This window comes from Artemia franciscana, chromosome 18 (genome assembly GCF_032884065.1).
Source record: "Artemia franciscana chromosome 18, ASM3288406v1, whole genome shotgun sequence".
NCBI lineage: Eukaryota > Metazoa > Arthropoda > Branchiopoda > Anostraca > Artemiidae > Artemia > Artemia franciscana.
The window spans coordinates 2,205,219-2,232,428 of NC_088880.1; the positions used below are offsets into that span (position 1 = coordinate 2,205,219).

At 34.6% G+C, this 27,210-nt stretch overlaps 1 protein-coding gene across 3 annotated transcripts in view; it reads right to left on the bottom strand.

The window, feature by feature from the left end:
* LOC136038492 (head-specific guanylate cyclase-like) overlaps window positions 1-27,210 on the bottom strand; it is a 224,074-nt gene that overhangs the window by 30,617 nt on the left and 166,247 nt on the right. For all 3 annotated transcript variants that reach the window (XM_065721578.1, XM_065721579.1, XM_065721577.1), the window contains one exon: window positions 18,218-18,372. In XM_065721578.1, coding sequence (XP_065577650.1) covers window positions 18,218-18,372 — 155 coding nt within the window. The remainder of the gene's footprint in view (window positions 1-18,217; window positions 18,373-27,210) is intronic.

Consider the following 27,210-nt stretch of genomic DNA (forward strand, 5'->3'; position numbering starts at 1 on the left):
GTAGGGTTTTAAAACAGGGAACACAAATATAACTCGGGGGGAGGTGTCCAGACAAGAATAAGTGTTTCATAAGGCTATTATATATGTCAAAGGTGCATAGTAATTCATATTTATTTTTTAGGAGGTGTGCTTAATAGAAAGGAGCCCTTGGCTTGTACCTGTAGATTCTAATCTAGATACTAGAGAAAAAAAGAGATTTTAGATACCTAGTCACTAAAAAAAAAAATTCTGTCTTTTTATTGGCTTACATTTTCACACAGAAGAACCGATCAGGTCAACTGTAATAATTTGTTCTTCTTACTAGTTTAAAATTTAATATAGGAGGTTTTGAGAATTTTTAATTTATCTCCAGATATAAGAAACTATTAATGGCTTGTAAAAATAAATCATTGCTTTAAACCGATTAGGTCAAACCACTTAAAGTGGCTAACATGTAAACCTATAATTTTCATTATATTTCTCTAACTTATAATTTTAGTGAAGTACTGTCTCTTTTTACTCGTTCAAAAACCTACTTTAATTATTATCGTTATTAATTGATATTGATAGATTGTAAATATAGCTAGTTTTATTAAACCCCATTTTTGAAGTATCTATAAGCCAAGAAAATCATTGATAGAGCTTCTCAGTTTCTGAACCATTAACCTCTTAATTGTATTTCTAAATATCCTTCCAAATATCCGTTTGCTTTCTTGGAGCTGAAAGACTGTGAGTTTAATTAGCGCTGTTGCAAAATAGACCTAAATTTCTTAAGAGTAGCCGCTTTCCTGAAAGAATACTTTTGAAAGCTTATCAGCCAGACATGAAAAAAGTCTCTAGTTCCCAAGATGATATTTGAAAGATGATGAGGAATTCCAGCTCTTTCAAAATCCTAAAAGTTGAAGAGAAACTTTTAATATCCCCATAAGATTGTCGTTATATAAAGTAGATATTAGATTTCGAATGACAGCAAAAGATGATTATATATCTTAATGAACAATCAATTTTATCGCAAGTTATTTTATTAAATATAAAATCACATATTTTTGAAAATGTCCGAAATTTTTTGAAAATTATTCATATTGGGTCTGTATATGGTTTTGTAAAGCAACCAAACAATAGTAAAATGGATTCTCATCTCCTTGACCTTTTAGCAATTCATAATAAAGACCTTAAGAAGTTGAAGTTAATGTCGTCATAAAATAATTGGTTATTTTATATAAAAAAAAGTGTTTTATACTAAAAGTAAGGAGCAGCATCAAAACTGACAAACTAACAGAACCCATTCTTTATATGAGGGGGACTGCCCCTTCCTCAATCGCACTTTGCGCTAAAGTTTTAAAGTTCTTTAAAATAATTTCTATTTAGATTAAACTGAATCTTCCCTATTCAGAATTTTTCCAAAAGAAACATGAAATTAAAGTGAAAGTTTAGCATAAGGAGTGAGGGTTTGAGGAACGGGATTTTCCCCTCATATACAGAATAATCTCTGCTGGTTTTGACTTTTTAATGTTCTTCATAAAAAAGCTAGTTTTTGTATTAAATTTCTTGACGTTTTTCAAATCATGCCAGGAGGTCCCCTTTCCTCGGCCCGTGTAACATGTCTTCCAAGAAAACTTCCCTAAGAAACTTTCCTCCCCATAGAAAATTCTACCGGTGGATAAATAAAACCCCCTAAAAATAGCTTAAAAAATGCCCATATATTTTGGAATACCAAATACTATATCATGAAAAGAGAAATCACCAATGCAACAGCACAAACACACACAAAAAAAAGAAAAAAAAGAAAAAAAAGAGAGAGACAGAAGGAGAATAGGGAGACTGTTTTCCTAAATTAGTGATTAATATAGACCAGCACTTGAATGAGGCCTTAACCCTATTCATCCATACAATCACATAGGTCAAACAGCATAGCCAACCACAATCAACCATAAAGAATAATCCATGGACAGGCAGTCATGTCGTCAATAAGTATAAGTCGTCATTTACCAAACAATAGAAAAAATAATATAGACAAATAATTCAGAGGCAACACCCAACACAAGGGCTCATCAGGAGAATACACTGGCCTATATAGGGGAATAGCCATTGCTATTCACTTCAGTAAAAAAAATGAATTGATGTCTGATCGTTTTTGTGTAACTTCAAGCATAACCTTGTAACCTTGTAACTTCAAGCATAACCTTGTAAATAACCTTGTAACTTCAAGCATAACCTTGTTCATTAACCTTGTAACCCTACTCATCCATTCAATAACTGTGTAACTTACAGCCCTTTCCCCAGGGTTTTATATAGTCTCATATCATCCTCAAAGGCATAGTTATTGGACTTCAGTTATACTAAATCAAGTGGATGTCTTGCAATTTCGATCGCATGTCTTGGGGGGAACAGGCAAATGGAGGGGGCTAGTGACCCTCAAATATTTTTTTTGACTTGAAAAGGGCATAAGAACTTTTAATTTCTGTTCGAGTGGGCTCTCTGCCAACATTTTAGCACCATTAGTGCGATTCGATCACTCAAGGGAAAAACAAACAAACAAAAAACAAAGAAATAAGCATCCGTCACATTTCATCTGACAAAAGATACATAATTCCACATTGTTATAGATATGTGATTGGAAATTCTATAGTAGAGGTTTCTAATATGCTGGATCTCATGGTATGATTTTCTAAAAGATTGCCAGAATTTTATGGGGTGTTTTCCCCCTTTTCGAAAATTAAGCAAATTTTCTCAGCCTCGTAGCATTTGATAGGTAGAATTGAAGTTAATGAACTTTATATTTTTGGGTTCATCATAAAAAGCCAATTCTTTTGATGCACTTAATGTTATCAAAGTTCCGGTTTTTAGAGTTTCGGTTATTATTGGGCCAAGCCGCTCCTTACTTGCAGTTTGTTAATATTAAATGTTTGGCATTGTCTGCTTTATTAAATCTATCCCTTACTAGTTTCAAATCCTGAATTAGTATCCTTTATAATATGAGAGAGTCTGCATTTAGAGGCTTGTGGAAGCTATTCCTTTGATATCTTAAAAATAAATATTAAATTCATCACTCTAGGTTAAATATCAAACATTTTGTATTCCCTATCTTTGTTTATTATGGCATCATTTATGTTTTCTGCTTCCTTTAATTTAAGTGTTCGACAATCTTTTTTTTGGGGGGGGGGCTCAAAAATTCTTTACAAATGTTGTGTTAAGATGACAATTTACCCAAAATCAAGGAGTGATGTTCTTTCCTTAAAATTTACTTCTCTTAATTGCGTTTGTTGAAATATTAGAAACAAAAGTAATTAAGAATATTAAATATTTCTGACAAGACCATATATCGAACAATTGTAATGCCTATTTTTGTTTAATGTAAGATTTATATTTTCTAGTTTTTGTGACTTTAGTGTTTGTGAGAGTTTATTTTATCGCTTTTAAACTATAAATTAGAAACATGTCAAAGATAATATATCTAAAATCACAGCGTAATGTTCTTTTCTTAAGAACTATTTTCTTTATTTTAATTTGCATTGATAATAAAAATCGAAGTTATTAAGGTTGTTATTTTCTACAAAAACTAGAAAGGATAAATAAATTTTATTTCTTCTTACTTCTAGAGGTGGAATAATAAAAAAAATGTTATATTTCTATTGAATATTGTTATTTTTCTGTACTTTTTCACACGAGCCTCTAACTTAATTTTACCAGTTTCTTGGAATAGAGGTTCCACAGATAAATATACGAAAATATACACTTAAACATATCTCAACTTTATTGACTGGTAAATTCACCTCTTCTGTCTGAAACCAATAAATTTCCACTCGCAATTTTTAAAGGGGAAAAGCAAATAATAAACTCAGTTTTTTCTTTGAATTTGCAAGTTATAAAATAACAAAATTCTTTTATATTTTTTTTATGGTGTAACTTTCCGATTTTAAAATCGAGTATCATAAAAAAAAAATCCTCCACAAAATCATACACGTATTCAGTTATCAAATTCATCCTAGAGGCCAAGTTCTCGTGTAAACGACCTTGTTTTGGATTTAAATATAAATTTTCCAATTATGATTCGCTATGTGGTTAACACTGAAGTGTTCACTTCTAGGTCTGAGTTGACTTCTAATCTGTCAAGCTTCACATTTAGCCATCAAGTTTGAATAGCAAAATCAGAGAGAGAATGTCTGAGACCGCGATGTACCAAAAATTTACCATAGGCAACACTATAGCGTTGCCAAGTTTGAATAGCAAAATCAGAGAGAGAATGTCGGAGACCACAATGTACCCAAAATTTACTATAGGCAACGCTATAGCGTTGCTAAGTTTGAATAGCAAAATCAGAGAGAGAATGTCTGAGACCATTATGGAGCTAGAATTTACCATAGGCAACACTATAGCGTTGCCAAGTTTGAATGTCAAAATCAGAGACAGTATGTCTGTGACCGATATGTAGCAAAAATTTACCATGGACAACGTTATAGCGTTGCCAGGTTTGAATAGTAAAATCAGAGAGAGTATGTCTGAGACCGATATATAGCAAAAATTTACCATGGGCAACGTTATAGCGTTGCTAAGTTTGAATAGCAAAATCAGAGAGAGAATGTCTGAGACCATTATGGAGCTAGAATTTACCATAGGCAACACTATAGCGTTGCCAAGTTTGAATGTCAAAATCAGAGACAGTATGTCTGTGACCGATATGTAGCAAAAATTTACCATAGGCAACGCTATAGAGTTGTTAAGTTTCAGTAGTAACATTAGAGAGAGTATGTCTGAGACCAATATGTAGCAAAAATTTACCATGGGCAACGTTATAGCGTTGCCAGGTTTGAATAGTAAAATCAGAGAGAGTATGTCTGAGACCGATATATAGCAAAAATTTACCATGGGCAACGTTATAGCGTTGCCAAGTTTGAATAGCAAAATCAGAGAGAGTATGTCTGAGACCGTTTTGAAGCAAAAATTTACCACAGGCAACGCTATAGCGTTGCCAAGTTTGAATAGAAAATTGAGAAAGAGTTTGTCTGAGACCTGTATGCAGCAAAATTTACCATAGGCAAAGCTATAGCTTGGCTAAGTTTGAATAGCAAAATCAGAGAGAATATGTCTGAGACCGATAGGTAGGAAAAATTTACCATAGGCAACGCTATAGAGTTGTTAAGTTTCAGTAGTAACATTAGAGAGAGTATGTCTGAGACCAATATGTAGCAAAAATTTACCATAGGCAACGGTATAGCGTTGCCAAGTTCGAATAGCAAAATCAGAGAAATTATGTCTGAGACCGTTATGTAGCAAACATTTACCATATGCAATGCTATAGCGTTGCTAAGTTTGAATAGCAAAATCAGAGAGAGCATGTCTGAGACCGATATATAGCAAAAATTTACCATAGGCAACGTTATAGCGTTGCCAAGTTTGAATAGCAAAATCAGTGAGAGTATGTCTGAGACTGATAAGTAGCAAACTTTTACCAATGGCAGCGCTATAGCGTTGCCAATGGTATATTTTCCTTTAAATTTTTCTTTAAATTTGTTCTTCTACAAATACATGAAAATCTTATGAAATGAAAATTCTCCAGTCTAAAAACGAAAGCAAGGGGTCTTGATGCCATAGAAATTAGTTTTTAAATAGCTTTAAAATATATCATGAGCCCCCTCCCTGCAATTTTACTTTCAGTCTTCAAATTTCCAGTTTATCCAGGTAGATGGAATTGCTCAGCTTACCAATCCTCAAGGAATTGTGAGACAGAGTAAAAGGCAGTTTTGTTTGAGAAAGCGCTCATTCAAAGGAAAAATAAAAGTTTTCAAGGAGTTCCCAAAGGTACTCAAGGAGTGAAAGGGAGAAGATATTCCAAGGACCTGACTTTGGTTCCTTCCGGCTCCGAAGGGAAATCATAATGTGGTTATGTGTCTTTTTTTGGTAATATATTTAAAGATTGTTTTTTTTTCATATACAGAATACACGAATGAATAGTTTGTCTGTCTCTAAGCTAGAATTCACAAGCTAGGTGAGTCCTAGGTATGGACACTCAGAGAAATCTGTCTTAGTGAGTTAGGGGTAAGCCCACAAGTATTTTTCTAGGGGGCAGGAGTTACACATTTCAAAACTAACCTGTCTGTCTGAAAATGTCTTTTATTTAGTTTGACTTCTTTATTTGCAGTTTTGTGTTTCAAATAAGGAAATTTCCCGGCCTTCCCCACCCACCTAGGGCTCTAATAATACTGCTTCCACTTACATTCAGAAAAATGTATCCAGTAGGGGATAGTTCCAAAATAATTTTTAGGTTGAGTTGCATGGGAGAAAGTAAGTATAAAAATAGTTATATTTGCCAACAAAATCATTTTTGAATTTTTCTAGTATGGAGTTTTGGTACAACCAAGGAAGAGTTGACAATTTCTTGCTCTTTTCTAAGCCTTTTCTAGTGTTGCCAATTTTTTGGGACACATAACCTGTGGATGGATTATATTTAGTAATTAAATACAAAAAAACTAATTTTTTTTTAGCTGAAAGTAAGGAGCGACATTAAAACATAAAACGAACAGAAATTACTCCGTATATGAAATGAGTTGTCCCCTCCGCAATCCCTCGCTCTTTACGCTAAAGCTTTTAATTGTTTTAAAAAGTAGAATTGTGGCAAAGAGTCAAACTTTAGCGTAAAGAGCGAGGGATTGCGGAGGGGACAACTCATTTCATATACGGAGTAATTTCTGTTCGTTTTAAGTTTTAATATCGCTCCTTACTTTCAGCTAAAAAAATTAGTTTTTTTTTAATTTAATTTCTGAACGTTTTTGAATTAATGCATGTTTGGTTTTGGCTCTCCGCACATAAATTATTAAAATGAAATTTGTATATTAATTCTTTTTTTGGCTAAATGGCTTTCTCTTAGTTTTGATCAGACGATTTTGAGAAATAAGGGGTGGAGAAGGAGGCCTAGTTGCCCTCCAATTTTTCGGTTACTTAAAAAGGCAACTAGGACTTTTAATTTTTAACGAACGTTTTTATTAGTACAAAATATACGTAACTTAAGAATTAACTTACGTAACAAACTTTCATAACCTTATATTTTTATTATGTATACAAGGGGGTTTGTACCCTCGTTAATACCTCGCTCTTTACACAAAATCGTAAGTTTTGTCCCAATTCTTTAAGAATGACCCCTGAATCAGACAGGCCGTAGAATAAATAGTTGAAATTACTAAAAATACTTTAGCATAAAGAGCAAGGTATTTATCTCCTCCTAAATACCTCGCTCTTTATGCTAAAGTATTTTTAGAACCCCTCATATGCGTAATAATCTCTGTTCGTTTTAAGTTTCAATGCTACTTCTTCCTTTCATTTGAAAAAAACGTTTTCATGTTTATTTTTCATTGTTTTCTTATAGTAATGCTAGAGAATTCTGCGCCCTTTGTCATTGAATTTTTCTTCCCCCATGACAGATTCCTCGAAGGAAAGATCCTCCAGCATAGCCCCCTCTCCTCAGCCCCACCCCCAAACAAAATAAAATCCCCCTGAAAACGTCTGTACACTTCCCAATAACCATTACTATATGTAAACACTGGTCAAAGTTTGTAACTTGCAGCCCCTCCCCCAGGGATTGTGGGGGAGTAGGTCACCCCCAAAGACATAGTTATTATGGTTTTCGACTATGCTGAACAAAATGGCTATCTCAAAATTCTGATCCGTTGACTTTGGGAAAAAATGAGCGTGGGAGGGGGCCTAGATGCCCTCCAATTTTTTTGGTCACTTAAAAAGGGCACTAAAACTTTTCATTTCCGTTAGAATGAGCCCTCTTGCGACATTCTAGGACCACTTGGTCGATACGATGACCCCTGGGGAAAAGAAAAAAAAACAAAAAACAAATAAACACGCACCCGTGATTTGTCTTCTGGCAAAAAATACAAAGTTCCACATTTTTGTAGATAAGAGCTTGAAACTTCTACAGTAGTGTTCTCTGATACGCTGAATCTGATGGTGTCATTTTCGTTAAGATCCTACGACTTTTAGGGGGTGTTTCCCCCTATTTTCCTAAATAAGGCAAATTTTCTCAGGCTCGTAAATTTTGATGGGTAAGACTAAACTTGATGAAATTTATATATTTAAAATCAGCATTAAAATGCGATTCTTTTGATGTAACTATTGATATCAAAATTCAATTTTTTAGAGTTTTGGTTACTATTGAGCCGGGTCGCTCCTTACTACAGTTCGTTACCACGAACTGTTTGAAAAATGAAAAAAAATTATACACTAAAATGCTTATAATATACTAAAAGGCCTAATATTGCTGCACGCATTACACTTATAGTAGTATAAACAATCCATGGTATTGTATTATCCGCTCTCTTGGAACGAAAATAATAATAAACAAATATAAGTAATGAATGTCAATGATAATTGAGTTTTGGAAAACACATAGTCAACCATTGCTCTCCGCCTGAAATTCACTGAACTTTTGTGACCTTTACTGCTTTAACTGACCTTTACTGTGACTTTCCCACCTAATTTTTTTTCTTTAAACGCTCCAACCTAAACGTGCCAGAAAAAATTCGGAAAAAATTCCGAAACCCAAATTTTCTCATTGGTATTGGTTTTTGGGAAATTTCCCAAAAACCAATACGACTAATTGTAACTAATGTTATATTACTTATTATATTCAAGTCGTATCTTAAAAAAATATACCAAAAAATTTAGTGGAAGGAAATTTAATAAATAATTAAAAACACAAATTAAGTATATAAACAAAATCAAAACAACAGCCAATGTCTATTTAACCTTGAAATCACCAAAAAGACATTTTTTGTTCTTTTCTCATTTTGATTTGGGTTGTATAACCAAAGTACAATTTAGCTTGGTTTCTGGCTCATCACTTCTGTGATAACATCTATTAAATTGGAAACTTTTCATCTCGAAATTTATTAAAATGTTAGAAAAATACAATATCTTTTTTTGTTGATGAGCTACTACGTTTGTACGTGATTTAAATTCCAGAGCCTTGCTTCCATCCCCACATCATCATTTTATTCTATACACGTCCAAAAATCTGAGTGGAGCGTTCCATTGGCACATTGAGATCCCTACATTTGAGATGAGTAATCAGAAAAAAAAACTTTCGGGAATTGTTTCCTAATCAGAGCTTTTCTTCTTAATCTACTGGAAAAAAAATCTGAAAATACCATAGAAACATCCAAAAATTGAAAACAATCATATCATAGTATTTATCATTTTGATGCTAAAAATATACTAATTGATATGCAGTACAATTTAATGTACCCTAGAGAAACAGAAGGGGTTACTTGTAAAAAATAGCACGACTCAAAAAATTCAGAAAGGGTTAGAAAAGACTATGTTGAAAAAGTAGAATTGTATGTTCAAAATTGAAACGAAAAACTTTGTCTTAGTTTTAAGTATTTTGGGGTGCAAACTGATGTAAATACAAGGTCTTTCACAAGGTCATTTCAGAGTATTTATGAGTAAATTGGAAGGAAAAAAGTTTATGGTAACAGGGGAATTTCAGAGTAAATTTAATACATACCTATATGTATATACACACACACACACACACACATATATATATATATATATATATATATATATATATATATATATATATATATAATGAAAAGATAATATATATATATATAATATATATATATATATATATATATATATATATATATATATATATATATATATATATATATATATATATATATATATATATATATATATATATATATATATATATATATATATATATATATATATATATATATATAATGAAAAGAGAAATCACCAATGTAACAGCACAAACACATTAAAAAAAAAAGAAGACAGAAGGAGAAAAGGAAGATTGTTTTCCTACATTAGTGATTAATATAGATCAGCACTTGAATGAGGCCTTAACCCTACTCATCCATACAATCACATGGGTCAAACTGCATAGCCATACACAATCAACCATAAAGAATAATCCATGGACAGGCAGTCGTTTCGTCAATAAATCTAGTGACCCAAAAACTTTTCTTTCTTTTACTGGTTCAAAGTTCCACATCAAAGAACCAATCAGGTTGAGTTTAAATTTTTTCTCTATATATATATATATATATATATATATATATATATATATATATATATATATATATATATATATATATATATATATATATATATATAACACAGAAGGAATAATTGTAAAAATCTAGTGACCCAAAAACTTTTCTTTCTTTTACTGGCTCAAAGTTCCACATCAAAGAACCAATCAGGTGGAATTTAAATTTTTGCTCTTTTCACTGGCTCAAAATTTAAAAAAGGGACATTTTAAAATCAATCAGCTTTTAAAAGTCAGAGTGATTTTTTTTTTCTAGATGTAAGCAATGTGTGATTAGCTTACAAAGTTCCACATCAAGCAGATGTGGCCTTCTTCAGGCACATCAGCAGAGGGCAACAGACTGACAGATTCGTTAAAAGAAGAAAATTTTCTTCCTCCCTGATTTTAAAAATATATTTAACCCCTCCCCTCTCTACATTTTCTGGCATCGATACCCCTACCTCCCCTTGTACGTTAGCTTCATTTTTGTATCACACTGCACTGGCGAAAATGGAGCTCTGTGACACTTTTGCATTAAGACCATAAATCATAATCAATAAACCATAAACCGTAACCTTAGTTGATGAAACATAAACCATAAAACATAATCGATTTCACTCCATAATTAATTTTTTTAAACCAAATTTCAATTTGACTCTTTACGGAACAAACGCCAACAAAAATCCGATATGCCTGCAGAAACAAGTTAAGCCATGTATTATTTCACAGGTTGATATTGCTATTCCACGTAAGCATATAAATTGGCTTTATGATTAGTCAGCTAGGAATAGTTCAATAAACAAAATTAATTTTACATTCTTACGGACCTTACAGGAACAAGTCCTATAAGCATTCCTAGCCAAAGAGAAGCCAGTTCTCTTGTAATTTCATTGATTGATTTGTAAAACCAAAGGCGGGCCAGACCTTTTTGGACCTAACGTTGACAAGTAGCTTTCTATATTCAGTACTAAAGCAGTTTATTAATGTCTAAAATAGAAAATGGCTATTGCTAATTTCAATGCCAAGGAAAATCTGTAAGCCACCTAGGTTTCAAGAAGGCTGGTCTGGGACGAGCGTCCATGAATTTTCGACGTTTTTACAACAATTACAGACCTATCACTTGTGCAGGGAAATTTCTTTAGAACTGATAAGTACAGCATCTTAGAAATTCAGAGAAATCTAGACTTAGAAAAACTTGGCTGTATCTCTAAACTGTGGATAGTAAACTGTGGATTGTCATATCCACTTAAAGTAGGGCTGTTGGATATTGGCCATTTCAGGTATTCAAGATGTTTCCAAGGCTGAGAAAAGCAATGAAGCAATTTAATGCGCACTACATACAGGGATCACTACTTGATAAAACTATCACGTTAGCAGAACAGGAAACAATAATACAGATAGACAAAAAGTGATAGAAATTTTTTGTTGATGATATGCCTTCACGTATCCCCAAGATCCAAAAAGGTTAGGTCATAAGAACTAAGCATTTACTTTTTCTAAAAAGGTATCATTGTTTGCTCTACCTACAGAGATACTGTAATTACATAAGCTGCTATCCCAACTGTTTGATTGCCTTTGGTTCACAAAATCGCCAAATTTCTAGCCCGACTTTATATCACAAGGAGCACTGCCCAGGGTAACTGAAGGCCCAATTTTAGCGACAAAAGAATGGTTGACAAAAGACGGCAAATTTGGTTGAGAATAATCGAGCATCCAACCTAGTAATCAAGAATCTAGTGACATCGCTATGCACATTTCAGTTGGTATATCTTATAGAAAGGCGAAACCATCTTACTACGCATAAAAAACAATACCAACACTTGATTTTTACTACTATACGATTTTTTTTTGCACTCTTCGATGAAAATTACCCCCCCCCCCCAAAAAAAAATATTTAAGAATCTATAGGGGGGGGGATAAACCCCCAGAAAAGTAATTTCAAAATATAAAACAAAAGGGGACGAAAATGTAAGGGCGATTAAATTTCACTGCATTTTCAGAAAAGCGACCATGACATTTTGAATCAGCATAAAAAAAGGAATCTAACGGTACTACTTATATGAGTAATTGCTTAGCATATTTCTTTCATAAGTGACCAACGACTATCTGTCTACCTTTCGATATACCGACGAGCTGCTGATATAAAACTAAGTCTTTGCTATCTTGCAAAGTAGTTGTGTTAGAAGAATGAAACTTTCAGGAGTGGCTTCAAAACTTAAAATTAAGCCCAGAGCAAAAATCAATTCTGTTGAGAAGATTAGGATAAAAAATAAAGTAGAGGTGGGATTCGTGATAAAAAGTGTCAAAAATTAATTTATTTACTTTGTTCCGTATTTTCACAAAATAATCGCATTATTCCTTATTTCCGATGAGTTATTACAATTAAATTATATTTTGGGATAATTCACATAAGGACTGTTTCAAATATTTAGGGACCATTAGTATTTAAGTCCTTGAGCACTATCAACACAAAAATCCAAGTAATGTGGTCAGAAAAATCATTTCAATAGAATCTTGTGCAGTATGGAGTGGAAATCGCCAACCATAGCCGTATTATTACAGACCAAAATTAGTCCTTAAAGCACTGAAGAAAGGTGACTCGAAAGCTTGTATTTCTCAAAAATTCTTTTGAGGGGGTTTCAGCTGTAAATCGACCAAAGAATTCCGCTAAGAAGGACTTGACCACTGGAACAACGGCTATATAGGATGCAAAATGACTTTATTTAAATATTTTGTTGTTTTAACTTTTACAATACTCTAAATCATATCTGTTTTATTTCAGCTTTTTTTTTGGCTTCCTTACTGAAAATTTTATGGTAACACATTTTTTTATTACATGTTTTAGCCTCACAATAGGATAAGTCATTTTACATTTTTTTCCCTTGAAACTTTACAGCCCATGTGCTAGTTTTAAATCCAACTCTAGATGAAAAATTAAATGCAAGACGATCATCTCAACAAATCATCCCAAATTCTGCCTTCAATACAATAAAAAACTGTCCAAAGAATGGCTGTCTAAACAGGAAGGTCTGTAGATGACAGCCCAAGATCAATTGTTGCTTATCTTCAGCAAAATATAAAATGGCTATCAATATGCTTTCAATTTTTCTTGTCTGTCCATGGAGCTCACTCTTACCTTATTTTTCCCAGCCATTTTATCCAACTGACTATAAAGATAATAATATAGAACAAAAATTTATCAGTAAGAGTTTTACGACATAAATGAATCTTTTACTAAACCACTGAAAGAACATGTTTCACCAAATGTACTTTCAATTGTTTTTCATTATATGAGAGTTATGGGACTGAAGGGGGCGGATGACGATGTGACAGGTTGCAGTCAATGTTTGACTAGCTTTAACAAATTTCTGCATTTGCTATCCGTTTCCTTTTCAAATTTTTCGTTTCCATCCATTGATTCAATATTTTCTCTTACCTTATTTTTCCAAGCCATTTAATCCAACTGACTTTAGAGGCAATAATATAGAATAAAAATTTCTAACAAGAGTTTAACGACATAAATGAATTTTTTACTAAAGCAGTGAAAGAACATGTCTCACCAAATGTACTTTTAATTTTTTTTAATTATATGAGAGTTATGGGACTGAAGGGGGAGATGACGATGTGACAGGTTGAGATTAATGTCTGACTAGCTTTACAAAATTCCTGCAGTTGCTATCCGTTTCCTTTTCTGTTTTTTTTTTTCCTTCCATTGATTCAATATCTTCCTTACCTTATTTTTCCAAGCCATTTAATTCAATTGCCTGTGGAAACACCAATATAAAAGCAGAAGAACTTCAATAGCACTTCAAAAGTGCCCAGGGTCTAGGACCCTCTTGAGATCTAAGAATTAAAAGTCGGAAAATTACAAAACAAGTCTTATATGAGTAAAGTCTCTTGGGAAATTATATAATTAATAGAATTGTAGTATGAATAAAAGGTAAATTACCAGAATTTACCTTTCTGGTAATTATCGACAACCATCCCCAGGCTTGATTTTCAACGACTGAGACAAAATATTGACACCAAGGGGATAAGTTCAACCCATAAATTGCAAATATCAAAATAGCACCTCCTCCAGAAGTTAGATTGATTGGCTTTGGTTTAATTTCTGTGGACAGCATCAAAGAAATATAATAAAATAGTCTGTGGCTCGCGTTTGCATGACCATAATTCAAAAAAAGCTACGGAAAAACATTTTCTATCCTATTTTCTAGAACTACAACGAAATGAAAGTCATGTTCTATGAAAGTACCATAAAAAATAGAGCCTTTGGGCAATCTGAATGTGACAATAAGAAACACAGGACGTCTCCAAACATAGTGGAAAGATGTCATAAGAAGCTTTAAAGAAAGTAAGAATTTCATAGAGGGCGCTAAGAGTGAAGCTCTAAATAGACTAGATAGAGGGGGAAAGTACACAGGTCTTTTTTTTTATCAAGTAACTTAGTGCCCCAATCAGTTGTTAGGAGTTGTAATAGATGTTATCAGGGGTAAATCGGTTCTTTAAAGAGCATTTTCTTTTCTTTTTCAATTGGGTAAGGTTTTATCCAACTTTACGTTAACAATAGACAAGTTTGATTTGAATGCCCTATTGCCCTTTGAAGGGAGTTTCAAAGTTGGCCTTTCTTATATTTAGAACTTGGTCTTTCCCCACAACGAAAAATTAGACCAAGGGCGATATCTCTTTCTGAGCGATTGATATTGATGTTTCAATTTGTAGTGGAAAATATTGAACAAAACTAGCTTGTGTTAAGAAGCCGCTTTTAGGAAATTTAGGTTTATTTTCCCAGACGCTTGAATAATCTGTTTACTTCAAAGATTTTGGGCGCCCAAAGATATTACTCTTCACGGTTCCTTTGTTTTCAGCTAATAGCCTCCGATAAAAAAAAATGATAAAATTCAAAACACTCCCAGCGAAATTTTTTTTTTCCAAAATTTACCAACTTATTTTATATTATGGATGCTTCGTTGTTATAATAGCTATTTCCTTCTGAAGAAAGATGTCTTTATTGCTTCTAAAACATTGAGCTCCTTACTCATTCTTGTTAAAGGTTTATACTAATTTCTATTTCATTTTGGGTGGGAACAAATATAAAAAAAAGATATTTTGTGTAAAACATTTCCTGCTAAAACTTTTTTCCTGAAATGTTTGAACTTTGTTTTTGCTTGAAGTAAATTCTGACCGGCCATATTTTTTGTTTTCCGTTTAACTACGACTCTCTTCCAATAGTATCCCCACAGAAAATTCATAAGACTCTGAAGTGTTTTGAACCAAATACTGATTTCTCTAGCTTTTTAATTAATCTACTTTTCTAACCAAATTATTATTTCTTTGTTTTGGAGGGGGAGGGTTAAAAATTATGAACCCTTGAACTTCTTTTTGCTTGAAAAAATTTCGAGTGCCCATGATTTTTCTCTTTTTGTTTAGCTACCGTTTTCTTCCAATAGTATCTCCACAGAGAAGTCCAAGCAACGCTTCAATTTTCTTATTTGAAAAAATTGTGGACCTTCGTGACTTTCAGTTTCCGTTCAGCTACTACTTTCTTCCAGTAGCTTTCCTTCTGAAAAGCCATACAAAAAACTCCGAAGTATTCCGAACAAATAATGCATTTCTGCATTTATCTTATCATTTAGATTCTTTGCTGTCATAATAGATGTACCCTTTTGAGGAAAATATTTTATTGCTTCCACAACATTAGTTCCTTACTTATTGAGTTTTTATCTTATGCAAGTGAAAATTTGAACAACATTAAATTTTGCCATGGAGGGGCTTCTCTTTTGCTTATGAAATATTTTTTATTTTCAAAAAGTTCAGCGAATGCTAAAATGTTTGTCAGATTTGATTATAATCACCAATTAATGGATTTGAAATTAAAATCTGAAAAAAAAATGTTAAATTATAGAAGAACTGAATATCTCTTTTAGACAAAAGTGACGTAACCCCTAAAGATATATTTAGCAGCATGCTGGGTCTTTGTTACACATTTTGTTAACTTAAAAGGTATTTTTTGTGACTAACGAAAAAATTAACAGAGTGTGGTAGAGGAATGATTCGACTGATGAATTCGAAGTTTGAGAGTGAAGTGAAGTAAGTGAAGTTTGAAAAAAAGATATTAAATCGCAGAAAAAACACAAAATCTTTTTTAAACAAAAGTGACAAAAGATGCGTCTAGTAATGTTTTCAGTCTATGTTAAACTTTTTTTTTAACTTAAAAATTAATTTCTGTGACTTAAGAAAACTAATACCAGAGTTTGTTAAAGGAATGATTTGAATCAAGAATTCTTGTCAATGAATTCGTAAAAGTTAATCATACACAATAATTTGATAGAGGTGTTTATGTGTAATAATTCTAATTAAAAATATAATGGTGAGATGCATGGGCGTGGAATTTTAAAAAAGACTTGAAATCACAGAACGCAGTAGTTAATTTATAGAACATGGGCTTCAAGACAGAATTCGAATTGAGTATCGTGAATAAGTGGCTTGGGTGGCTTTGACATGTTTTCAGGTTACTCAAAAATAGAATACCTTGGAATTATCTTTTTAAGTAGATTTTGAAGAAAGAAGAGAAAATAAGATGAAACGAGAGAAAGAAGAAAAAAAGCTAATAAGCTAATAAGAGAGGAAGAAAAAGGTAATAACAAGAAGCTAATAGGAGAAAAAAGAGAAAACAAGGCTAGACCATGATACTATTACAAGAAATAAGACACAGTCCGAATGCTATTTCCGGTTGGTCAAGTATCTTGAGGTTTGGAAAATCCTAGCACCCCATTTTCTGGAAGAAGTAACATTAACCTGTCCAAACTAAGCAACCCTAAATACATTATCAGCTAATACCAATGTTGTTGGGCAATAGAAGCTGTTTATTCTTGGCAACAACGAAGGTAGGAGTTAAAATAACTTTAAAATATGCCAAGAGTGCAAAAAATTACTCCCTTTTCTTAGCTGCTTAGTCAATGCTGAACATCTTCTTGAGTTTTTAGGGCTACGAAGTATATGTTCATCGATTTTAATGTTTAGTTTAGGAGACAGCCTAGCTGTAACTCATTTTTTTAAGGTAACAAATGGCTGTTATGGTTGTCAAAAATCAAAGTTGTGCTGATGTACTTTAGGTTTTCTGATTTTCATTCAAGTAACATCACAGAAAAAAATTTCGCTGCTATCGAAGACATTGAACAAAAGTCAATCAATCTTGGTTCTGAAGGAGATACTATTCTGATTTCTATAAATAATGGGTTGAACTTAACCTATTGGTGGCCATGTTTTGTTTCAGGATTTACACTCTGTACATCCCGGAGGGCAAGATAGAAAATGGCCAGTAGATGGAAATCAAGCCTAGGGGTAGTTGGTGGTAATTACATAAAGGTAAGTTTCATTCAGCAGCGTTCTGTTGTCATTCCATAAACTATTTGATCTTTTACTGGGCTAGGACATTGCCTATAGCCCAACCCTCCACCTATCTAACACAGGACAGGGTGCTTAATACGTATCAGTGAATACGAATTCTTCCGAATATTCCTAGAATTTTTGTTTCTTACAGTTAAGATTGATTTCTTTTACTTTTCTGACTTTTGATTTTTGGATCTCAAGGGGTTCTCAGACCTACTGAACCCTGGAACCTCTTGAAGTGCTAGGGGTCGTGGTATTTCAAGATTCTTCATTTATGATTTTTAATACCATTTTGAAGAGCTTGTTTTGCTTTAATTCAGAAATTTTCGTTTGTTCACAAAATTTGAAAAATATTAGCCATCTTTCAATAAAGGCTACCTTATTTTTTTGTATACACCCGAAAATTATAAATCTAGACAAACATAAAAATTTAGATTTGAGGTACTAGAGACATAAAAGTGAAACTCTTTCTAGTCCCAAGGACCTATCTTTGACTTTTTCATACCATAAAATCACACTATTTTGAGATTTTTCTTTTGTTTGTTCCAAAATTATGAAGCTTTTACGGCAATTTACCACATCTATCCTCACTGCTGCCCGTTTAATAGTTTAAATGAATACGTGAAAAAGATTAGTTAAATTTGACATCAATTGTTGTCCATGAAAATTCAAACATTAACGATTGGTTAAACCTTAAAGACAACTAAACCTACTGGCTTTTCACCTACATTTTTTTTATACTAAATTTGGGGACTGCTTAGAAATGTACCAAAATTCACTTACTTAAAAGTTGCAGGACTTATATGCACTCTCCACGCTTCACTTGATGATTCAAACTTGGCGGCAAGTGCAACTGTGTGGCCAAACAAACAGTATCGTGGCATTTGACGACCTACAACGCCAGCTATTACTGTCCCACTATGAATGCCAACTCGCATCTACAAAAGACAATACAAGTGATTGATAGCATAAAATGAACAACATGCTTTAATTATTTAATTTCTAAGTTTTGATGAAGTGTACTCATCTGAATTTTGAAGGGTCCTAAGTAAGGTCTTTTGGCAAGTGGTGAAAAAATGTTTCACTTGGCTATTCAACCTTGGTAGGAACTTCAACTGCGTGACCTAGAAAAATCAGGTCATGGCAATTGATGATGTACACAACCAACCATTATAATATCTCGCATTCCAAGCCGCCTGAGGACAACACAGTTACACACACTCCTCCTCCATCCTAATCTATTCAAAGCTCCTTTCTTTACGCCCTCCTAGGAACTTCCCATTTTCCTTAAATCTTGTTTACGACTTCCTCCAACCTAAGCCGCAGACGACCTGCTTTCAATTGAGCCCTAGATAGTTGGCCAAAAAGAACAATTTTCGGCAATCTGTCATCTTTCATCCGCAGAACTTGCCCTAACCATATCAACTTTTCTCTAATTACAGCCATAGAAAGTGGAATTGAACAAAACTTTTCGTACAGCCTACAATTTAAAATACAGTCAGTCAGCCGGGTACCCCAAATAATCCGTAGGGAATTTGTCTGGAAAACATCTAGAAAATTTTCGTTCGTTTTCGAAGTATCCATGCTTCGGAATCACATTTGACCACAGTCATCACTGTAGCTTCCAATATTCTAATCTTGGTTTGCAGGCTTATCTTCCTATGCTTCCTAACTATTTTCAACTATGAAAAAAGACCCTGAACCTAGGCTATTCTACTTTAAACATCTTCACTGCTCCCATCGTCTTTACTAATGATACTACCCAGGTAAGTCAAGCTATCCACTTGATCAATCTTTTCGTTAACCAACTTCACCTTTTAATCTTTACTTATTCCTAGCCTTAGCGACTTAGTCTTCTTAACATTAATCTTCTAACCTATCCTAGCACCATGAACTCGCAAATCCTCTAAAAATTGATAAATTTTGCTCACACTTTCATCTAGGATGCTTAAATCACATCTGTATAATTCACAAGTAGTAATTGATACCTCAAATTTTAAAATAAAAGTTTTGAGGTCGTATACCTCGTTGGCTGAGTGCCAAGATGAATGCAAAATTCATCCTTATTTATAACACGTACTATTAAAAGGTTCTAAGTCGGGTTCATGGACACTAGACCTAAATTGTTGTCTAATCATATCTGTTGAAGAAACTTGGTAGATAGTGTAACTCTAGGCCCAACAAACATCATCTTAGCATTTAACAACTTACATCACCAGCTATTACTGATCCTCTGTGACTGCAGACTGAGAGCTGTAGAAGTCAGTATAAGGTATTGTTAGCTCAATGATATGGAGTTTACTTAAAATCAGTCACTTTCATGTTTAGCATATGTATATACCTTGATAAAGTGGGAAAATATATGTAAACATTTAAAATAGTCATTATTAAAGGGATCTAAGTAGGGTCTATGTGCCTTAGACCTTAAGTATTATAAAATTGTTTTTAACGAAATTCCTAATTTATTATTCAAACTTAAAGAGAATTGTGAGAGCTGACGGCCAATAACCCTAGCTATTACTGTCTCAATGTGAATGACAACTCATATTTGCAATTGCCTATGTTAAAGTTTCATAGCTTAAAGATGCAAATCTTACTCCAAACATTTTAATATCAAATTTCAGCGGCAAATACCGCATATTATAGCACGAGGGTTCGTGCATTGATTGAAAAATACATTAGAGGGCCCTACGTAAGATCATGGAGCACAGAATTTCACGGTCTGCAACACCATCTAATGCTGCCTCACTGCGACTTCCGACACGTATCTGCTAAAATCGGTATTTGTGGTTGATAGTTTCAAAATAGTAACCATGAAGCCTACTGCGTATATATATTTTTTAGGTTTTAAGGGTGCACAACAAAAAACCAAAGGAGTTACAACTGGTAGCAGTAAATAACCACCTGAGGTCAACACCACAGTACAGAGCTGTGTCTTTTTCCTGACTATTTGTGCTTCAAGGGTCTCCACTCTTTGAGTGCCTTGCAATAGGCAGGCTTAAACTGCAATCTTCCGATTGTACTGGAAAGGTTTTATCCAATTCACTAGCACAAGATATATCTCTTACTATAATAAGTAAGTAAGTAAGTAAGTAATTTTATTGCCCGAAAATTGACACGAGATTAAAATAGAGTATAACAAAGGCAAAAGAAAAAAAAAGTCACACTAGGGAACATCACCAAACGTATTTACACATTATGTACTTTAGCAAAACTACTGGCACAAGACGGCTAGCAATGGCATTATACAGTGACGCAAGATATTTACAGTAGAACCGATGTCTTTTACCAATAATTGGCCTGTGCGCAATCCAGATCGTCGCTTCTACGTGGCGCACAAGCAGCGTCCAGGTGGAGAGGTGGCTTCGACTGATTGGTAAGCTAAGGTATCTAATACCCTCAGATGGTTTCACAACTGAATCGCCCAAAGGGATATCTTCTTCACAGTGCACCGCATTGAAAAACAAGAAGGCAGATTTTGACACAATAAACGACAAACCTACGTTATTGTATTCCCTATTCAACACATCAAAAATTCTTCGATAGTCGACCAACGGACCTGTTCAAGCTAAGGGATTCGTCAGCATACGTCATCAACGAAACATCAACCTCTTTTGAAACACAGAAAGTAGCTACTCGAGCTTGCGCCGGCAGAACACTATTGTTGTACAAACTCGAAGCCACAACCGAACCTTGCCTGAATCCTTTACAGACAGTGGACAACAGTGGATTTGACCGGATTTGAGGGTATTTTGAATTGCCCTCTAAAAATATTGTACATATAATATAATGCTCTGACAGTGCACAAATTTAACATTTGTTCATATGCTTCTAGATGGATCTTCGCGTGCATCGATGATTCAAAAGCCCGACTCAAATCAAAAGAGTAAATAAGTAGTGGATCACCTGTTGCCTAAGAATCAAACAAAATAGCAGCAAGGGTGAACAGAAAATCACCGCAACCGAGCCCTACCGTAAAACCAAACTGGTGGTTTGGCATTTGGCAACAGTGTCTATCATATGACAATATAAGCATTTCTAGAAGCTTACATAAAACTGCTGACACTGTAATTGGGTGATACGGGGAGCATGTGTTAGCTGACTTCCCTTTTTTCAGGATGGGCGTGTACCATTCACAAGGTGAAGTGTACACAAACCGTTAACATGGCACGATTTTTTCTTATTCAGCCTAAAGGCATTTGCAGTTTCATCTAAAACAGATACATCCAGTCAGGAAAATACGTCCAGTCGCTCGTAAAGTAACCTCGTCATTCGTTTGGATCACTAGGCATGGACTTAGGCGTGGTTGGGCCATCTTTCCATAAACGACTTGAATCATAAATTATTCTCTCTGTATAGTCATTTTTCACGTTCGTACGATGCTGCTTGAGGGCTTTCTCAAATTTAAGTTCTGTGTGTACACGGAGACAACTCAATACACCTGTTTTAGGACGACCACTTTCCCTCCACACCGGGAACCAGAAATTTGTATCATGACATGCTTTCACTAGCTCTTGATTCCTTGAGAACTCGGGGATTTCCGTGCCTTAATGAATTTTTCCTAACGGGAATAGCAGCCTTTTCTGCGGTTAGTAGTGCGTTGGTGATTTCAGCACAGAAGGCATTAACCTGTATTTTAGTTTCCTGGATATTCCGTTGCACATTGGCTTTTAGTCGACTAAATGGTACGCTGATCTTCTGAAGCGTCCCGTCGAACACCGTCCGATAAACCGGGAAGTCGACCTTTGACCAATCTTTTATTTCATGCCACTTTGAAGTACTTTTGGCATTTGGCATATATACATTAACACATGCTTAAATTGAGATGTGGTCAGTGGAGTGGCTTCCCATTAGCACGCTTACTGTGCTAGTCACGTTTGGTGTGCATGCGACATCGTCTATATTTGAGACTGAACCACTAGTATGTACAAACGTGAAAGCTTTGTCTTTTGGGAGCACGCAATACCGATTTTTAAGTTCACTTAGGATCAGCTGGGACCAAAGAGACGAGTCGTAGACTAGATTAAATTTGTAGTCTCTTATTATAACGCATTCCAGTTTAGACAACATAGCAATCTTGAGGCACTATGCGAGAGCTTACACTGCTTTCGAGAATTGGTAGTCTGATTCTTCGTCCCTGTAGTTTGTAGGAAGGTAGACATTGACAATCACAAGTTTCCCAGCCCTTATAGCGTTAGAGCTATCAGCTGTATGAAGACTCTCGGAATCAACGGCAGAACCACATACGATCGCTAGTCCATCAGAAGGCCTCTCCTATTGACGAGACTTGGGTGGTACAAAATAAAATATGTGATTGTCTGAAAACTTGAGTAGGTTGAGGTCATCATTTGTCACTAAATGCTATTGGATGCACAGAATATCGCTATTCCGACATGGTTCTTAAACTACAGGGATTCTGTGAGACACACCTCTATTCATATTCCAAGACACAATCCTAGTATTCTATTCATTCATCGGAGTGTTTTTGTTTTCCAATTTACTTGTTCATCTCAGGGCATTGAAATGACTGACATGTATGTTTTGACAACTTAAATGATGCACATCCAATTGGTTTCGTGTATGGGATACTAGCATTAGACGCATGACCTTGAACATCGTAATTAGGACAAGTTTGGGGACCAGAGCACACCACTGCAATGTGATCAAATTTCTGGCAATTATACCGTCGTTTTTGGAGGTACACTAATTTTCCAATCGGAAAATGATCAAATTCTCGTTTTGGCCGACTTTTCATAGCCAGATCTAGCTGATAACAGGACGAAAAGTACAACTTATAGGTTCGACCAGCACCAAACTGCTCTGCCCTTTCACAACTTGAACGCAGGCTTTCACCGTTTCGCCATCATATAGTGTTGGAATGTTTTGATCACACCTATAAAAACTTGGGATTTCACCTTAGCTTCTAGACTTTTTGATTTCTGGCTGATAGAATAAGCAATGCTGTCTGCCTTGTCCTTCGTTTTAACAACACGCCGCTATTCAGATCGATTTTTCAATTCAATAGAGCTCACTAGTCAAGCGGGGGAGTTTTATTAAGAAATTTTTCTTGAAGAGGTTTTTCAAGATGTTTCAAAACATTTCAAGACATTTTTAAGACAGTTTGCTTCAAGACATTCTTCAAGACGTTTCAAGACATTTCAAGAAGTTTTTAAGACACTTTTCTTCAAGACGTTTTTCAAGACGTTTCAAGACATTTTAAGAGGTTTTTAAGACATTTTTCTTCAGTACTTTTTTCTCAAGGATTTATTTTGTTCTTATGTAAAAGCGAATGTTTACTAGTGTTAAGGATGATGCATTCTAAAGTGGCTTGTTTCTTCAGGGCTTAGGGAAGAGTTCTAGTTGTAGCTAAGGGAGGCAAACATGTGGGTGTTTGGTAATAACCGTACGCACGTGGGATGTGACATAATCTTGCGTGCCATGCTAGATTTACTGGGGGTGATGTAATCTTATTTGACTTAAAAGATATATTGGGAATGACGCAATCTCGCGTGATACGCTTGACTTCAGGGCCCCGTAAGAAGATCTTCACTTATAACTGAGGAGGGGACACTCGACTGTGTTACGTAATGACGGTGGACCTGTGAGTGTTAAGTAATGACAATGGAAACGTTGGATGTTACGAATTGTCAGCGCACACATGGGTTGTTACGTAATGATGGCGCACATGTTAATGTTACATATTGACTGCACACACGTGAGATGTCACGTAATGGCAGCGCAAACGTGGGTGCTTCGTAATACTTTAAGAGATTTCATTTTCTTCGGGATTTCTTTTAAAGCGTTTTCTTTCTTCGGGATTCATTTTCTTTAGAGTAATTTTTTCAGGAAACGTTTATATTCAAGGATTTTATGTCAGCATCAGGATTCGAAAAGGCCAGTTCCATCCAATGGAGCAGTACCTTGGACATCTGGACCATGGAACCCTTTCTAATATTTTGATTGTGTTAATATATTCTACATGATGGCCTATTCAACACATTAAGAAATGCCTGTCTCGCATACTAGAATGATGAAATGCGCGTTCCCATTGTGTGTTCCCATATGATTGCAAGATTGAAATGCAGAGAGGAAAATCAATTACTGAAATTTGCTTACATTTGAAGTACACCTGATTGTTGAGTGATGCTTTAGATATCATTATCCGATAATATTACGAGTTACTCTTAGCGCATGTTTTTGCTAATAGATTCTTTTTAACACCTATGGCATTTTTCGGGAATTTCATATAAATATATTCGTTTATACTAGAAACGATCATTTAAACTACAAAACAACTCCATTAGCGTTTCTTCTGATGACTCCTAGCGATTGAGGTCAGCGTGGTACAATGTACCAACCCCCCCTCCGATGAGATTCTTCTGACACGCTGATTATCACACCTTAGGCTTTTTCAAGCCTTTTCCATCAAAATAAATTTATAAACTAAAAAAATGACCTTTGTTTTTTATTTAAACAGCGGACACTTGCCATTTCATTACTAAACTGCTATGTTCCATGTCAATTTCAAGCCTCTGACACTTAATGGGTGACAAACGACACCTTCTAGCATACAATATTACACGTGTGACATTTTTCAAACATTGTTATGCCAAAATATTCGTTTACACAAGAATCAATCATGTAAACTTAATTAAAAAAACGTTAGCGTTTTTGTGATGATTCCTAGCAGTTGAGGTCAGCGTGACACAATGTACAAGCCTCGGATGACATCCTTCTGGCACGTATTATCACACCTAAGGGTTTTTTCAAGTTCTTTACTTCAAAAATAAATTTATAAACTAAAAAACGACCATTATTTACATTTGATCTTGTTGTGTGCTGATTTTGTTCGTGGTACTCGTGGCCTTCTGATTTTTGCTCGTGAAACTTGTTGCATGTTGGTTTTTTCTCTTTGTGAAACTTTTAGATTGATTGTTTTCTACTTACGAAACTGATTTTGTTCATAGAACTTCTTGCGTACTGGTTTTTCTTCCTGGAGCTTATTGCATGCTGATTTTTTTTGGTTCGTTGAACTTCTTGCCAATTGATTTTTCTCATCGTGAAACCTGTATATTGAGTTTTCTCTTGGTTGATTTTGTTCGTGGAACTTGCTTCATCCTGATTTTTGTTCATGGAACTTGTTGCGTGCAGAATTTTGTTTGTGAAACTCGTCGCATCTTGATCTATCTCTTCGTGAAACAGGTATATTGATTTTCTTCCTCGTGAAACTGATTTTGATCATGGAACTTATTGCGTGCTGAGTTTTGTTCGTGTAACATGTTGTGTGCTGATTTTTGTTCGTGAAACTTGTTGCACGTTGTTTTCGTTCTTCGTGAAACCTGCAAATTGTTGTTTTTCTCGTGAAACTGATTTTGTTCGTGAAACTTGTTGCTTGCTGATTTTTGTTCGTGGAACTTCTTGCGTGCTGGTTTTTGTTCGCGAAACTGATTGCATGTTGACTTGACTCTTCGTTAAACTTATACATGGATTTTTCTCCTCGTGAAACTTATTTTGTTCATGGAACTTGTTGCATGCTGATTTTTATTCATGGAACCTAATACGTCCCGATTTTTGTTCGTGATCTTTGTTGCAAATTGATTTTTCACTTCGTGAAACTTTTACTTTGATTTTTCTCCTTGTGAAACTTATTTTATTAATTGAAATTTTTGCGTGCTGATTTTGGTTTGTTCGTGGAAGTTGCTGCATCCTGACTTTTGTTCGCGAAACTTAATGCGCATTAATTTTCTCTTCGTGAAACTTGTAAATTGATTTTTCTCCTCTTGAAACTAGTTTTGTTCATTGAACTTGATGCATGTTGATTATTGTCCCTAGAACCTGTTGCATCCAGATTTTGATAGTTGAACTTATTGCAGGTTGATTTTTCACTTTGTGAAACTTTTACATGGATTTTTCAACTCGTGAAACTGATTTTGTTCATGGAACTCTTTGCGTGCTGTTTTTTTATCTTGGAAAATGCTGTGTGCTTATTTTTGTTTGTGAAACTTCTTGTACGTTGATCTTTTTTGTCAGGAAACTTGTACGTTGGTTTTTCTCCTCGTGAAACCGATTTTATTCACGGAACTTGTTTCGCTGATTTTAGTTCTTGGAATTTGTTTCGTGCTGATTTGTGTTCGCGAAACTTGTTGATGACGTGTCATCTATCCTAACTTAATCTAACCTACTAAGTGTATGTTAGGTGTAGGCTCGACCAAGCTTCGCACAGTCCCTCTAACCTAACCTACTACAAGTTCCATGAACAAAATCAGTTTCACAAGGACAAAAAGCAATGTAGAAGTTACTAAGAGAAAAATCAATATGAAACAAGTTTCACGAAAAAAATCAGCACGCAACAAGTTCTACGAGAAATTATCGGCATACAATAAGGTCCATGAACAAATAAACCAGTTTGACGAGGAGAAAAATCAACGGACAAGTTTCACGAAGGGAAAAATCAACATGCAACTGCTTTCACAAGCAAGAATCAGCACGAAGCAAGCTCCAGGAAAAAAAACAGCAGGTAACAAGTTCCATGAGCAACAGCAGTTTTGCAAGGAGAAATATCTATATACAACTTTCACAAATCAAAAATGATCATACAGGAAGTTTCATCGAACAGATAATCAGCTCGCAGCAAGTTACACGAACAAAATATCCGGACGCATCAACAAAATCTGTTTCAGGAGGACAAAAATCAATGTATGAGTTTTACGAAGGGAAAAATCAACATGATACAAGTTTCATGAACAAAAATCAGCCCGCAACAAGTTCTATGAACA